Genomic DNA, 16,725 nt, shown 5'->3' with positions numbered 1-16,725 from the left:
GTTAGTGGTCGTAACCATGGGTACCAAAGCTATTGCAATGCCTTCACAAGGGGTAAGCAACACAGCGAATCAGAAGAACTATACTACATTTCTAATTGGAGTTATTTGCTAATATTACTCCTACTACATATTTGGATAGGATCTTGGGAGATTGGAATACCCCTTTAAGTCTCCTTAGGACCAGTTAGCATTGTCAAGTGGGGGTGGCTGCTTGGGTGTGTATAAAATATAAAGGGAAACATTAGTATTGAAATATTAATACTTAAAGGGTATATATCTAGGACTTTACAAAAATCAAAAAACTGTACCCAAGTACTATGCGGCAGGCAATTACAACCTACTTGCCTGTTGTGCACAGTGCTGTTCATTGCACAGAGTGGTCACAGACGCTTATGCCGGGGATACAGCTGCTTCTGCTGACGTCACAGGGGTGGGAGGGGCTTCTGGCGTCATTCTGACCGACCGCCATCGCCCCCAGTTAGCCAGATCCCAGCTGCCTGTCAAATCAGAATGACACCTGAAATCCTCCATCGTTGACAGAGCGGAGTGGAAGTAAAGCCACCGCCCTGTAGACGTGACGTCAGCAGAGGCTTCTGAATCCCCGGCAGGAGCAGTCTGTGACTGATCTGTGCTGGGAAAAACGGCGCCAGACACAACAGGCAGGCAAGTTGCAATTACATGCCTGTTAATGCTTAACTTTACAAAAAAATGTGCTTAACGTTTAAAGGGATCCTGACAGCAGATACATTATGCCCAATCCACATTAGCATTGGCTGTATGATCTAAGGCAAAATATGTTTGATGCTGAAAGGTGGTTTCCCAGCACCACCACCCAACCCACTGCTCTAGATTGACACGTCTCCTTGTGTAGCAAGTATCATCCACTAGGTTCCCTTTAACATAGGCGGACAGACTAATGCAGGTTTAAGACACCCAATTGGACTGAAAAAAATAAATGAAAATTATGACACTATACAGGCAAAAATTGTTTTTTGTTTTTTTTTTTTTAAAAAGGTAAGCACTCTAAATGGAGGGGGAAAAAAAGCATGGTTTTTATATCACCGCAACTTCACCAAAAATGCAATAAGAAGCGATCAAAACATCATATGTACTCCAAAATAATATCAATAAAAACAGGTCACTAAGCAAAAAACAAGTCCTCACATCGAAAAAAAAATAATTTATATTTGATAAATTGTACTGATCTGAAGAACAATGTTTCCAATTCATTGTTATCACACAAAGAATGCCTTAAACACAAAAAGTTGGAATCTTTATTTTCAACATTTCACTGCACTTCCACCTTCAGTACATTACATGGTAAATGGTGTCATTCAAAATAACTCGTTCCACAATAACAAAAAAAAAAAAAAAACAAGCCCTCATATTTGTAGGTCAACATTAAATAAAAAAAAAAGTTGGCTATTGAAAGAGGAGAAAAAAAAATGAAAAAAGAAGCTGAAAAATAGATAGGTCAGGAGAGGGATAACATTGATTTAATGTAATTGTAATCTCCTGTAACAAAGACTTAATGCGAGGTATCAGTTTTCATATTTCATGCACTGGGACAACATACATGTAGCTTGTGAAGAGGTACAAAACCCTTTCACTGCCAGGAATGTATGTTATAATGGCCATGACTAGAAATGCTTGCGGTGACTAGAATATATATATATATATATATATATATATATATATATATATATATATATATATATATATATAAGATTGATGAAAGCCACAGCAGTGAATGGCTAGTCATTGCAGATCCACGCATGGTAAAAATACGGCCAGCTATACATTTCTTGTGCATCAAATAGGAGTATTACATGGCTGACCCAAATGCACCAGAGAAAAAGCTGCAGCTTGATAGCAGTACTGTATTCATAGAAGCAATTAAACAAGCAATTTGCAAATTCCTTCCTACCAAACAAGGCTGGGCTATTCGCTTACCTTGCCATCAGTTGCCGAGGAGGCCATTTTACGCAGATTCTCTTGATCTTTTGGATCAGTGGCATACTGGGCGAGCTCATAAAGTACATTGGTGCGAGGTGGATTGGTTATATCCAAGTAATAGGTGAGAGCTGTACGGTATGTGGTAGGGCAGGGAAATGGATGCTTCTTGTTGGACTCCTCTGCAAGAAAAAGAAATGACAAACTATTAAACCAATTTCAAAGCACTGACTAAAAATGAAGAACATTATTTTAGAATACTACAAGGTTCCATTCTTTTTGCTGGGGGCATGTGTTTTATGAATCAATAAAGGAACTATGCATATGTGAGAAGAATGAGCAATATACACCACAAGGCACTATACTATTGCTCCTATAACAGCATAATATAAAAAAAAAAAAAAATTCAACTTCCTAAAACATTAACCGGGCCACACACATTAGATGTCTGTTGGCAAAACAATGCTTCATTCAAACGGCCGCCTCTCCCACTTGGTGGAGCGCTCCTGTCTTCTACGAGGAAGCCACTGACAAACATCTCTGCAAGTTGTCTCCTGGAGAACCAGTCATTATCAGCTGACAGTCTTCGTATGGGGGTAGCTAAGTTTCCTACTTTTTTTTTACATATAAAAGTGAAGGAAGCATAAAGAACTGCGTATTGTGCTGTGGAGTCACTATGCTCTTCTTATTGTGAAGCATAGATACTAAGTTCCAGTAGACAGCACAAAGTCTGTGTAATCTATTCTTATCTGCCTTGCCTAGAAAAGCACACACAGTTCAGAACATCACATGCAACAGGCTATGCCAGGCCAGAACATTAGGCTATGTGTGAATCTTGGTTGTATGAGGTCAGGGACAAAGTTTACCTTAGAGAAACTTACCATCAAGGTTGTTCAGAGATATTACAATGTCAAGGTCTACTCCCAGAATTTCTCCTAGCTTGTTAACTATTGAAGACTCGTTAGCTGGATAGACTGCCACGTGATCTCCTGACTCATACCTAAAAGGACAGGCAGGATTTACTAAATAGTATTTCAAGTGAATGCTTTTTAAGGAGTCACTAACATCACACATAAGATAGGATATCAGATTATTTTTCAGACTAAGGGTACCGTTACACTTAGCGATGCACCAGCGATCCCGACAACGATATGGATCGCTGGTGCATCGCTAAGTGGTCGCTAGTGAGATGCCACACAGGCAGATCTCACCAGCGACATCGCTGGGGTCGGCGGTCGCTACTTACCTGTCAGACGCGGCGATCCTGACATCCTCCCGCCCGGCTCCACGCGTCGCTCGTCGGCGCCACAAGAAGCGCAGCAGGAAGTGGCCGACGAGAAATGGTCCAGGTCGTTCTCGCGCGACCAACGATGAGCAGCGGGGGAGCGGGTCGGAGGTAAGCATCACATGCAGCGATATCGCTAGCAATATCGCTGCAACGTCACAAAATCGGTGACTTTACAGCGATATTGCTAGCGATATCACAGTGTGGAACGGGGGCTTGACATGAAAGTAGAAGACAATCTTCGCCTCAAATTCTGAGGTGGCAAATCTCTTAATCATATCGATCAGTCTAGTTAAAATTCACTCACTACAAACTGTACTTTAGAGATAATCCTTTAATATTTAGATCATTAAGTCACTGTTTCTTAAGGTCACCACAAATCCTTACTTTAGTAAGTTTCAACACGTCTGCTTCTCAATTTCCCTTTTAGCTAAGGCAGCCATAGATACTGGCCAGTTAAAATGTACACCATGAAGTTCCACATGCTGGCTCATAGATGGCAGAGAACCCCTTATGGGTCTTCCATATACACTAATTGGCCACATTAGTGGTGTCAGACAAACCTTAGAAATGGTTGCTCCACTAATTCTATATGGATGATCTTTCCTAATAGGTCATCAATATCATATCAATGAGGATCCAGCACCAATCAGCTGTCCTCAGTGCAGCTGGATGTTACCAGTTGAGGAGCTAAGCAGTACAGCACCATCAACTGATTAGTAGCCGCAGCCAGGTTATTCATTCTAGTAGGCGTGGATCTGCAATGACTGGCAACAGTACTTTGAGATTTTTTATATATATATATATATATATATATATATATATATATATATATATATATATATATATATATACACACACACACACACACACACACACACACACAGACACACACACTATAGTGCGCACACACACAGGAGATATACATACATTATATACATCTATTTGCTACACACAGCTGCATGATCAGACTAAAAGGTAAACTTGCAATATAGATATTAGGATTAAAACACAAAATTACCTGATCTTTGAGCCAGTTATTTCAAGTTCCAGATGCATCAAATGTCTTTCTCCAGCTTGGTTAAGTTTTCGGTTCACAGATACATTGGCCAGGAATGGATTTTTGGCATCAAAAGGTCTGGATGGAAGAAAAATGTTCAGTCTTGGTCCAAACACCAGGTTTTATGCAATCAATAAAGGCCTCTCGTGCACACTGGCTGAAAGTCAGACAAAACTCAGACCATCATCTGATGTGTACAGAGGCCTTCCATTTGTCTCCAGACAAAAAGTTGGGAAGAGAAGGATGGGGCAAACGGAATTTCAACGGCCAATGAATTTGCTTTCAAGACAGAAACGTTAAAAATAAACAAACACTTGGCCGAGAAGAGTGCTTATGTGTGAGGTGGAGTCGGTAGAGATAGTTGTTGGCTGAATGCATGTTTGGCCAACTGCTCTCTAATGTGCATAGTCAGCTTAAGACGAGGAAGTGTTTCATAGTGTCAACTTGATGACATGACAAGAAAGCACTAAAAGAAGCATAGTCCCTTCCTACCAAAAATGCTGGCATGTGGCAACGAGCGTAGGAACAAATACAGACTCCACGAAACAAGATTTACAGATGGGAACTGAAACAGTGAAAGAAACTTACGGCTTTTGTGTCTCGTAGCTCTTAAGACGGCCCATCTCCCCAGTGTACACCTTATTCATATTTTCATCTGTGTGCACGACAAGTTCATACTGACGAATACTACCAAGAAAAAAAAAAAAAAAAAAGACGCGTTTACATTTGGGTACAGCCACACTTCCTACTTTATATATCATGCCTATGTGTAGCATAGTAAATTATGAATAGTTTTTTGGATGCCTACTTTTACTAGGAAGGGCACCAAGGAGTGGTACTTTCTTATTTACTGTGTGGCCTAGACTACGAAGTCACAGGAGACTAGACAAGGAATTGGTTGTATCTTACCTGGATTCATCACCGGTGGCTTCCACACCAAAGTGTTCACACACTGCAGGCCAAAATTGCTCCCGCCATGTGATAAAATCTTCCTCCAGGCTGAGAGAGGAGATAATGGGAAACACAAGTATGGATTAGTTTTAATTACAGAGGATAGCCACTGGTATTCAGAGGAGGCCCAATGATGGGGACCACTAATATTTCCACAAATTAAAGTGCAAAGTTAATTTGGCGAGAACGGCAAATCATGCTTGTCAGAATATCAGTAATTGAAATCTGCCACTTGTTTTATGGTTCTGAGCTTCACAAAGCATTGCAGCTCTCAGACAGGATCTTCTAACAACTTTGTGACATGGGGGGGGAACTCTTCTACAGCACTTAAAGTAAAATTGTGAACATGGAGCACTTACTTGCCATCATCATCTCCCATTCCTAACTCAAAGATTCTTTCAGCACCCAGCTCTTCGAGCCTTTTATCCACGTATTTGCCCATGGCATTAAAGTGCTCATATGTCTTATTTCCGAGGCCAAACACCTACAAAAGGAGGAGAAAACATTGTTAAGCTCAGTGGTAAAGAAAAACAAAAACATGGAAAAATGGAGCAGATATAAAGGGAACATGTAACCAAAACAAAGTAACCAAGTCAATCACACTTCTGTGAAATCAACCTGCCCAGTTATGAAGCAACACCGATTGTAAATCAATTTCTCCTGCTGGGGTGCAAATGGAACAGACAACAGGTAGAAATGATGGGTAATTAGCAAGAAAATCAATATAAATGAGTGGTTCTGCAAGGGGTGACCACAGACCATTTCTCTGTTCTCCTTTTCGGCTGTTTTGGTCACTTTTGTATTTTGTCATTGCTGTCACCCCTAGAGGTACTGTACAGTAGCATGAAACAGTGTCTATAACCCACAGAAGTTACTCAGGTAGTGCAGCTCATCCAGGAAGGCGAATCAATGTGAGCTGTGGCAAGAAGGGTAGCTTTGTCTATCAGCACAGTATCCAGAGATAGAGCAGATGCCAGGAGACAGGCCAATACACCAGGAGATGCGGAAGGGGGCTGTAGGATGGCAACAACTCAGCAGCACGACCGCTACCACCTCCTTTGTGCAAGAAAGAACAGGAGGAGCAGTGCCAAAGCCCTGCAAAATGACCTTCAGCAGCCCACCAACACCCATGTGTCTGCTCAAATTGTCAGAAACAGACTCCATGAGGATAGTATAAGGGCCCGAAGTGCATAAGTGGGTGTTGTGCTTACAGCCCAACACCGAGCAGATTCACCCTGAGCACATGTGACAGACGTGACAAGAGTCTGGAGACGCCATGGAGAAGGTTCTGCTGCCTGCAATATCCTCCAGCATGACTGGTTTGGCAGTGGATCAGTAATGGTGTGGGGAGGCATTTCTTTGGAGGGCCCCACAGCACTCCATGTGCTAGCCAGAGGTACTCTGACATTAGGTACTGGGATGAGATCCTTGATTCTCTGTGAGACCATATGCAGATGCTCTGCGCCCTGGGTTCCTTTTGATGCATGACAATGCTAAGCCTCATGTGGCTGAAGTGTGTCAACATACTGGAGTGCGCACTCAGGGTGAAATAAAGATTCAACAGAAAGCTTAGGTACAAAGCTTTGCACTTTTATCACAGAGCTGTGCATCTGTTTTTTTGAGTGATCAGCGGGGATTTCAATACCGAATCCCCACCTATATGCCTGCAAATCAAATTATAAGGCTATGTGCACACGTTGCAGATTTTGTGGATCCGCAGCGTTTTTTCCACGCGGAATTGCACCAAATCCACAGTGTATTGCACAACCAATGTTAATGGAAAATCAGAATTGGTGTGCACACGTTGCGGAAAATTCTGTCCTGATTCGCAGCGGCAGAGTTTTATTTTTCTCAATTCTTTTTGCGGATGTGCAGCGTTTCTGCAACCATTGACTTACATAGTCAAATCCGCAGCTAAACCACAGGTGTAAAAAGGTCTGTGGATTTGCGTGCCAAAAATATGTGCGGCTATGTCTGTGGATGTCTGTGTAGCCAGGCGTTGTCTGATGGGGCTACGACTCCAGACATAGCCCGATGGGAGTGGTAGCCCCATCAGACAACGCCTGGCTACACACAGACACCCGCAGACATAGCCGCACATATTTTTGGCACGCAAATCCGCAGACCTTTTCACACCTGTGGTTTAACTGCGGATTTGTGTGCCAAAAATATGTGCAGCTATGTCTGAGGGTGTCTGTGTGTTGCCAGGCGTTGTCTCATGGGGCTACTACTCCCATCCGGCTATGTCTGGAGTCACATATAACAGTGACAGCATGAGCCGATGATGGGACAGTAGTCCCAGCTTCCGGCGACTGTGTTCAATTGTAAAACAAAACAAAAAAAAAAAAACAAAACAAACATTCATACTTACCAAACAGCTAATTCCCCTACGCCCTCGATCTCCTGCAACAAACATAAAATAATAAACCAACAAAAATACTCCCTGGTCTGCCGTAGTCCTAAATAGCGAGTGTCCCACGACGATCTCACGTGTAGAACAGTCACATCAGGAGATGTGACCACTCTACACGGATCCGGTGATACAGTGACAGGAGGTATCCTCCCGCTGTGTATCACTGTGCCGCCGTCAGCGGCCACCGGAGCTCGTGCTATCACTTGCGGCACCGCTGCGTGAGAAAATTCTCACAGTGGATTGGAACTGCCGTAATGTGAGAGCACGAACTCCGGTGAACTCTCAGTGATAATCGCTTCTGCAGTGTATCTCCTGTCAGTGTGTCATCGTAGCCATGGAGAGTGGTCACATCTCGCGATGTGACTTGTTTTAGATGTGATTTCATCGTGGGACACTCGTTATTTAGGACTATGTCGGACAGGGAGTATTTGTGTCAGTTTATTATTTTACTTTTGTTGCAGGAGACTAGGGATAATAAGTATGGTTAATTAAGAGTCAATAAAGGAGTAATAGATAGGCATCTTATAGACACCTGTCCATTACTAAGCCGTGGGCTTGATGTCAATACAAAGGTGATATCAACCCCACAATTACTACTTCACTTGCCACCGCTGCAAGGCAAGTGGAAAGAGTGGAGATTAAGTGCCAGAACTGGCACATCTATAAGATGCACCATTTCTGGGGTGGCTGAGAACTGAAGTTTTTAGCCTGGGTGGGGGCAATATACATGGCCCCTGCCCAGGTTATTAATATCAGCCCGCAGCTGTCTACCTAGCCTTTGCTGGTTTAATTTTATAGGGGGACCCCATGTCAATTTTTTTTCTGGGGTTCCCATGTAAACTAGCCAGTAATGGCTGAGAAAACATTGTGAGCAGATAATAGCCTGGGAACCTTTAAGGCTATTTGGCTCCTTCCCAGAATATTAACATCAGCCCTCAGCTTTCCCTCTGCTGGTTATAAAAACTATGTGGGAGCCCACGCAATTTTAAACTTTTTTTGTAAAATAAACAGATATTGCATTTGATTCAGAGTGTGTATGTTTTATTTAACTCTTGATGTACCATTTTATTAAAGAGGGTATCTGGCTGACATACATACTAATATATCATATCTCGCGCTCTCTCTCTATATCTATATTATATCCACTTATATTTGAAAATTGCTCAAGTGCTTGTTTTTTAGAATACAGTCTGACTATATTCACCTACGGAGATGGGAACAACTGTTAAATGCCACATATTTACCGAACAGCAAATTGATTTCCAGTATGTGCCCATTAATGCCTTTCATTATTAACAATGGCACTCACTGCGAATTTTAGTCCAGACAGATCGACATCTGCCTCCTGCAACCAATCGTAGAAGTCCTGAGCATTATCTGTAGGGTCCCCTTCACCATATGTTGCCATGCAGAACACAGCAAGAGAGTTGTTAATGTCCGTAAGTCGACTAAGATCCGCCTGCAGAACACAAACATTTCATATAATATATGGGGCATATACAGTATATTATACATATACACACACGTAGTAATCCATTTTCATCTGTTATTGAGCAATAACTGGGAAATAGAAAATCTGGAAAACATTTGTCATATATTCAGGGGAGTGTCGTGGCGGTCTGATTCTTGAAAGAAATGGACACAATTGCACTATTCTTGTAATAGTAAGATGGCCATGATATTACAGAAAGCGACTCCGCGGCAACCATAACATCCAGGATTCCCACAGCACACTAATGAAGCCCCCTGACTTAGCCCTGGTTAAAATTCAATCATGAAAGAATGTGTCTGGCTTCCATTGTTTGCACAGCTTCATTAACATAAGAATAGGTTACTACTGCAGTTTTTTTGGATTTTGTTTTTCTTTTACAGAAAGGCTGTTTTTAATAACTCCTATTAGCTGCATGCACAGTCCATTGGAGGGGCTCGATAATTGATTAAACATGCAGTCAGTGGCACAGGCAATCCCGGCAGATCTGCACAAAAGACTCGACAGTTCAACAATTAGGTCCTAAAACACAATAACCAAGGCAAAGGAAACTTATTGTGCGAGGCAACGTGAAACAGAGAAAAAGGTAAAACTAATGCATTTAAAAGTAACTGTATATCACTAGAATATATGACATTTCCCTTTTTAACAGTGAACCACAATGTGACAATAAACCTCTCCTTCCACCCTTATAGTGTCAACAGTCTATGCACTCTATTGTTCAGCAAGACCAAACCCATCATTGCTCATACATTTCCTCACTAGCCTCTTAGTAAATTGAAAGTACAATCAAAACTAAAGAGAATCTGACAATCGGGTCAAAAGTAGCCAGTCCTTGCTCATAATTTATTTCTGCTGCTCCCATAAGTTCTCCGCTTTGTACTTTTTACAAAAAAAACATAATACTCAGAAGAGCAGTGGAAGAGGAGCAAAACACTTTGTCCTGATGACAGGTCCTCTTCAAAAATAAGTAAAATAACAATCCCATGTGAACCATTGCATCTTCCTGGTGAACATGACTGATAACTGAGGGAGAATGAAAATAAAAGTTGTCCATATACATTAAATGTAGATCATCCGAACGTGTCGACCACCTAATGTGTATTCAGGCCTCCCCACTCTCTCCTAAAGGCAGATGTCACAGGAGATCAGGACAGAGCAATCACATTTTACCAGCCCCACCCGTTCATTCTATGGAAGATGGTAGTAGCTTATCCCCTCTTCAATTGAGAACTCGTACATGGTCGGCCAAGTGTCCACGTGTATGGGGTTATGGGAAAGATAGATGTTTAGCCAACAACTATCCAAGGAGTATGGCCAGCATTTTGCTTAGGGTTTCCATCATAACTGATAGCTTAATTAAAAAGAAAAAATCTACTCTAAATGGGTCCATTCTAGTTTGTCCACAACTATGCCAAAGTGTACCAAAAAATGCCGACGTGAATGATGTGTAGATCAATGTTCTACAGGTTTATACGAAATACAGTTCCATGCCAGAAGGACGTGACAACATAGTTAGAAGGCTCTACAAGGATTTGATATGCATTATGAAGCACCTGCCGGTTGTGGGCGCAAACATATGTACGTCACTATATTCACTAACATTGTGGTTTCCATTTTCCTGAAATCTTGCTATTTGGCTGCTTTTTTTCAGTTCCATTATAAATTGTGGTAGTATAATCGACACAGCATGAGCAAACTCTTTACCATGGCGCTAATGTAGAGCTTTAAAAGGAATCCTTTGTACTCCGCTACTAGAAAGTTTACACAGTAAGAGACATGAACCCTGTTGTTCCATATAGTAGAATAATGGGCTGTTTAACATACAGTTCTTTTCCTTTATAGACACCCTATGACAATTTTGATAGGCCATAAATTTGCAGCAATGTAAGCCCTAAAGGATGTGAAAACTACACACCATTTCAAATTCTTCCGGGTCAGCCGCCATGCCACGCATACCATAGCGATGAGCATCCTTAGCCAGTCGATTAGCAAACTCTTCTCCAGTTCCTGTCTGAGATCCATAGAATACTACTATATTTTTGCCCTAAAAAAAAAAAAAAAAATTATATATGGGATCAGATAATGAAACAAAAACATTATCCAAGCTTTTCTACACCAAACCCACAAGTTTTATCTTATTGATCCACGAATAGGAAATGTGTTACTTTTTCCAATTGTTAAGGGCATGTCACACTAAGAGATATCGCTAGCAATATCGCTATAACTAGTGACGTTATAGCGATATTGCTAGCGATATCTCTGTGTCTGATACTTACCAGCGACCGGCTCCCCCGCTGCTTATCGCTGATCGCGCGAGAACGTTCAGGACTGTTTCTCGTCGTCAGCTTCCTGTGGCGCTTCCTGCTGTGAGGACGAGCGACGCGTGGAGCCGGGCGGGAGGACGCAGGATCGCCTGGTGTGACAGGTAAGTAGCGATCCCCGTCCCCAGCGATGTCGCTAGTGAGATCTGCCTATGTGGCAGCTCACTAGCGACCACTTAGCGATGTACCAGCGATCCTGACCGCGTCATATCGCTGGTCGGGATCGCTGGTACATCGCTAAGTGTGACAGTACCTTTAGTCTGGATTCACATTCACACACACTCACGATTTAGGGGAAAAAAGCCACTTTTCTGTAGAAAATGGTGTATGCTTTTATTGACCAAAAAAATAATGTGGCCAGATGTTACTTCAATCACCATATGTAAAACATACCGTAAGTCACTACATTCATTGCATACTCAACAGAGCCTGCTCCTTGTATGGTGTTCTCTATGGCATTTTTAGGATATTCAAACATCCAATTTTTCCCCCACTCTGACTTTTCATAATCAGCTCATTAACTGCCAAATTGGGAATAACAAATTTACTCCAGTGAAATAGTCTGATCTTGAGAGAATTTGTTATTTTTATTTTGAGGTCAAGGTCCATACTTTTATACCAATGACTGTCACCTAAAATGGACTCCAACTCAGACCCATCCGCGGCTGTTAACTAGTTAAACGCAAAATAAGCCCTCAAGAAGCCCCAGATCATGAAAAATGGAGACGCTACAGGTCTTGGAAAATTGCTTTTTTTTTTTCTTCAAACAAATTTTGGATTTTTTTTTTTCACCATATTTGGCATCTACGAACTCTTAAGGACCTGGAGAATCATAATGGCAGGTCAGTTTTAGCAGTTAGTCAACATGGTTTAAAAAAAAAAAAAAAAACCCACAACTGTGGAATTGCACTTGTTTTTGCTATTTCACCACACTTGAAAATGGGGAATAAAAATCCAAGTACACGATATGGTAAAACCAAGGGGGACATTCAAATTTACAACTTGTACGGCAAAAAACAAGCCCTCGCATGGCCATATAGACAGAAAAAAAAAAAAAAAAGTTATGGCTCTGGGAAGAAAGGGAGCAAAAAATGAAAACGCAAAACCTGAAAATTACCCGGGGGTTAAGGGGTTAAAAGTAGGACCATCAAATCTTTAAATTAGTTTTCATATTTTACTTAATTAAAAACAAAAATATTAAAAAAAAAAAAAAAAAAAAAAAAAAAAAAACACACCCACCACACATTAATACTTTACATTTTATTCAATTATTGGAAGAAAACTTTTTTTGATGGCATCATCCCTGTAAAAAGTGACTTCTTGGTCTATCTTATCGCCACTTACCATTCAGCTGACAGCTAAGTACTAATGTCTAAAAGAAGCTATCTGGCTGAGAAGCTGCTGACTTCAGCGATTCTCAGTGGGATTATAAACAGGGTCTGGTGAATATCTGCATCCATGATCACTAAATATCGCACATCTAGCATTTATATTGCATACCACCTACATTTAGGGCCATCTGCATGTTCTCCTCACTTCTTCACCCACTCCCAATACTTGGATATAGTCTAAATTTTATACAAAAAAAAGTTGCACTCCATCATGCTAAAGCAGGTCAATGTGAAAAATATGAAATATGAATAGCAATACAGCTTCTGAATATTAGGAAAAAAAATTAGATACTTTGCACATAATTTGGCCACCTAGGAATTGTATATGGAGGTTGCTGCTCCTAGTAGGCATCTATTCACACTAGCTTGGATGTGCCAGTCATTCTTTTGTTATTTATAGTCTAAATTATACTCATAAGTAAAGGTCTCCTACTTTTCTGGCTAAAAGTGTATTGATATCTGTTGTGGTTTATGATGACCTGAATATTCAGACTTTTCTTTTTCATCCAAAGTGAGGACTGGATTCAAAAGTATCGTAATTGGAAATTCCAAAGAAATAGCCTAAAAGTTATGTGCCCACATTGCTTTTTTGATGCAGAATATTCCTGAGCGGAAACGCACACCCTCTTCCCGGGAAAACGCATGCGTTTTATGATGCGCTTTTGTTAAGCGTTTTAGCATGCGTTTTTGCAATACAATTGTATGTATGCGGAAACGCACGCGTTTCCGCAAAATTAATGAACATTAACACAACATGTGCGGATTCAATTATGATAACATGGGATGCTTTTCTTAAGCGTTTCCGCGGCAGAAACGCGCGTCTAAAAGCGCTGTGGAAACGCTTAAAAACGCAACGTGGGCACACAGCCTTAGGTCTCCTTTTTGCTTGACCACTTTTGGTACCGGATAACAACCTGCGGTTGAACTTCTCAAACAGTTTGTGGTTAAACCACTCTTCGCTAAAAGAAGATGGCTTATGTTAACATGAAAAGTCCACATTAAAAGAGTTCTAGATCACTTACCGTCTTCTTCATCTTTTCCACAAAGCTACTTTCTCGGGAACTCGATGTTCTGCAAATAATAAAAAATAGGAATGTTCACCATCAAGCCTCTTTTTTTTAGTACCTGCTACCTTTTAACACTGGACAGAGCCCCAAACCCTGGCAGGGTTCTAAAACTGCAAGAATTTGGCCATTACAGGCATTTGTGGCAACAGACAGTGTTTATATGGTAATAAACCTGGCCTACACAATGCATTGACATGTGGTTAATATGGAATCACCTAAATACGTGTACTATTACTATGATTTCCTTACATTCATTGGGAAAGACAAGTTCTGCCACTTTTGAAATTCTTGGTGTATCAATTCTTAGAGCAGAAACAAAGATATTGAGAGGAGAAACAAAAATATGGCAAGTGTGAACAAGACGAGGAACATATCTTGCACAGCCTTTATTGATCTCGAAACCCAAGGAATGTTGCACAATTGTAATCACAGTTCCTGTGTTTTAGTCTTCACCTAATTGAAATACAGGCTGAACTGGATACATCAGACTCATACGCCATTTTCCTATAGATCTTTTAGGAATACGTTGTAAAACTTTTTCAAAAGTTGCAGATGCAATGAACCGATCAGTTATAAAAGTAAAACCTTACATAAAAGGGGAGTGAGGTGACTGAGCATGTCAGAGCTCAAATGCCAAAGAGAGGAAACATGAGCCTGAAGTTCTCACGAGCAGAAAGTTCAAATGGAAACAAAACCAAGAAAACCTGTTTCACTCCAACTTTCTCCGTCGTATCAATGCCTTCTCTGCACACTCACTAACACGCCGCACTCACCCCAATACAATGACATCCTCTTGTGGGACAGAGCTGAAACATCCCATCCTTAGAGTGTTTCTTAGTGTCCTTCTCCGGACAGGCTAGATTAAAGGCATTAAACTCCCAGATGCCGGTACACAATGCAGACGTTGCTTCATTCTCAGCTTGGTCCGGAAAAATTATAACCGATTAGGATTACAAGAAGTGAATGTTGTTACTGCCATTTACTTGATTTCCGAGGGCTCCCCTCCAGAGAAATACTTCTTAAAAGCTACTCTGGCGGCACAAAAGAAACAGAGGAGGGGGGGAAAAAAAAAAAGGAAATGCAAAAGAATCCCTCACATCTGGCAAGAATGAAAAAAGAATGGGAAGGGAGAATGAAAGATCCCAAGAACCACTGCTTCTCAGCTCTCTTCACCCCTCCTCCTTTCTTCCTTTTCTCGCTCTTTATCTGTGTGGAACAAGAAAACCCACACTCCCCTTCCTTCCGCCACCATCTGGTTTCCCAGGAAACTGTTTTGTATCACAAACGGGATCCTCTTCTTATACACTATTTTCCGACTTTACACGCTAACATTAGGACTGGCTGGAACAACTAGAGGAGCGCTAAAGTAGTGACTTCCATAGAAGTTATAACAATTTCTAGAGGAAAGCCTTCAAAGAAAAACCGAGAGTGTCATTCCACAGACCCATAGCAGTTCAGCTTTTTTTAAAGGATACTGAATACATAAAATATTTGGGAAAATGGACATTAGAGTTCAAAAACTTGAGGAGAGAAAGTACTCAAGGTCTGGTGGTGATTGGGAGAGACTCTGGGAATTGAGGAGCCTCTACATCTTCCAACTTTTCATACATTTCCACAAGCAAGAAAAGGCTATATTGTTTTTTACTCTGTAGATTATTTGATTTATAAATATTTGGAAGGCGTTAGACAGAATGGTAGCTCACAGGCGCTCACTGTTCGGATGGAAATACACATGTATGGACCACAATACCCAAAACGGACCATGGATCTTCTAACAAGCTCATATATGGCTAGGAAACTGCGGTCGGTACATGGGTGGCTGTTTTAAGCCTTAGTCAACTGGGTAGGCCTGTTTCACACTTCCGTTTTTGACCATCAGTCAAAATCCGCCGTTTTTGCAAAAAACGGATCCGCCATATTTTTTGGCGGATCCGTTTTTTTTTCCCCCCATTGACTTGCATTACCGGCAGATCTTGACGGATGGCCATCCGTTGGATCCGTTTTTTGCGGATCCGTCAATTTTTTTGCGTCCGCCGAGATGCCTGGACGGACCATGTAACGTTTTTTGTACTGCAGGATCCGCATTTTTTTAGAGCGCATGCCCGGAGGAATGAAGTCAGGAGCAAATTTAACCCTGAAATAATTTCTGGCGGACAGAGAAAAAAAATCCTCTCTCTCCTTCCCGGGCAGCGGTTCCTTTAATAATCTTCATTCGGCGGATCTGTCAAAAAAAAAAAAAAAACGGATCCGGTGACATCCGTTCACATCAGTTAGGAACGGATCCGCTTTCCGCCTTTTTGGTGGATTTTAACTGACACAAAAAACTGAAGTGTGAAACAGGCCGTATGTTACAATCTAACAAAGTACCGCATTTGGTCGCACAGAATATCCTCCAGACCAAGTACAGGTTAGAAGATGCTTGTAATCGAGTAGAGTATTGACATCGCTTTAGAAGCTTTGTGTCAAAAAGAGATGGGATGTTGTCAGAGGCTTTCATTTAGAAGAGGATTTCCCTGCTTTATGCCACTTTATGTGTCAGTATTTAGCGCCAGTATTTGCAAAACAACAAAAGGAGCAGATCCAAAAATCAAAAGCTAAAGAATAATGGAAAGATTTGCATGTTATATCCTTGTTTTGGAAACATTCCTAGTTTGGGCTTAAAAATACTGATCCACAACACTAATCAAACTCGGCTACATGAAAGGGGTCTAAATACAATGTCACTATTTATATACTTACCCGTATATGACTAATATCCTTACAAGACACATGCCTTATAGAGATTCTACCCC

At 41.2% G+C, this 16,725-nt stretch overlaps 1 protein-coding gene across 3 annotated transcripts in view; it reads right to left on the bottom strand.

The window, feature by feature from the left end:
* Positions 1 to 16,725, bottom strand: part of POR (cytochrome p450 oxidoreductase) — a 77,815-nt gene that overhangs the window by 15,165 nt on the left and 45,925 nt on the right. For 2 of the 3 annotated variants that reach the window (XM_073573822.1, XM_073573826.1), the window contains exons 3-11: positions 13,889 to 13,937; positions 11,070 to 11,198; positions 8,972 to 9,121; positions 5,609 to 5,733; positions 5,208 to 5,297; positions 4,887 to 4,985; positions 4,260 to 4,376; positions 2,835 to 2,953; positions 1,954 to 2,135 (exon numbers count right to left, since the gene is read on the bottom strand). In XM_073573822.1, coding sequence (XP_073429923.1) covers positions 1,954 to 2,135; positions 2,835 to 2,953; positions 4,260 to 4,376; positions 4,887 to 4,985; positions 5,208 to 5,297; positions 5,609 to 5,733; positions 8,972 to 9,121; positions 11,070 to 11,198; positions 13,889 to 13,937 — 1,060 coding nt within the window. Of the gene's footprint in view, positions 1 to 1,953; positions 2,136 to 2,834; positions 2,954 to 4,259; positions 4,377 to 4,886; positions 4,986 to 5,207; positions 5,298 to 5,608; positions 5,734 to 8,971; positions 9,122 to 11,069; positions 11,199 to 13,888; positions 13,938 to 14,706; positions 14,903 to 16,725 lie in introns of those variants that run through there. The other variant, XM_073573827.1, reaches the window with a different exon arrangement.

Source organism: Dendrobates tinctorius, unplaced genomic scaffold (assembly GCF_039654945.1).
Source record: "Dendrobates tinctorius isolate UK_male_01 unplaced genomic scaffold, ASM3965494v1 ptg000007l, whole genome shotgun sequence".
NCBI lineage: Eukaryota > Metazoa > Chordata > Amphibia > Anura > Dendrobatidae > Dendrobates > Dendrobates tinctorius.
This window is presented reverse-complemented; position numbering and strand designations above follow the sequence as displayed.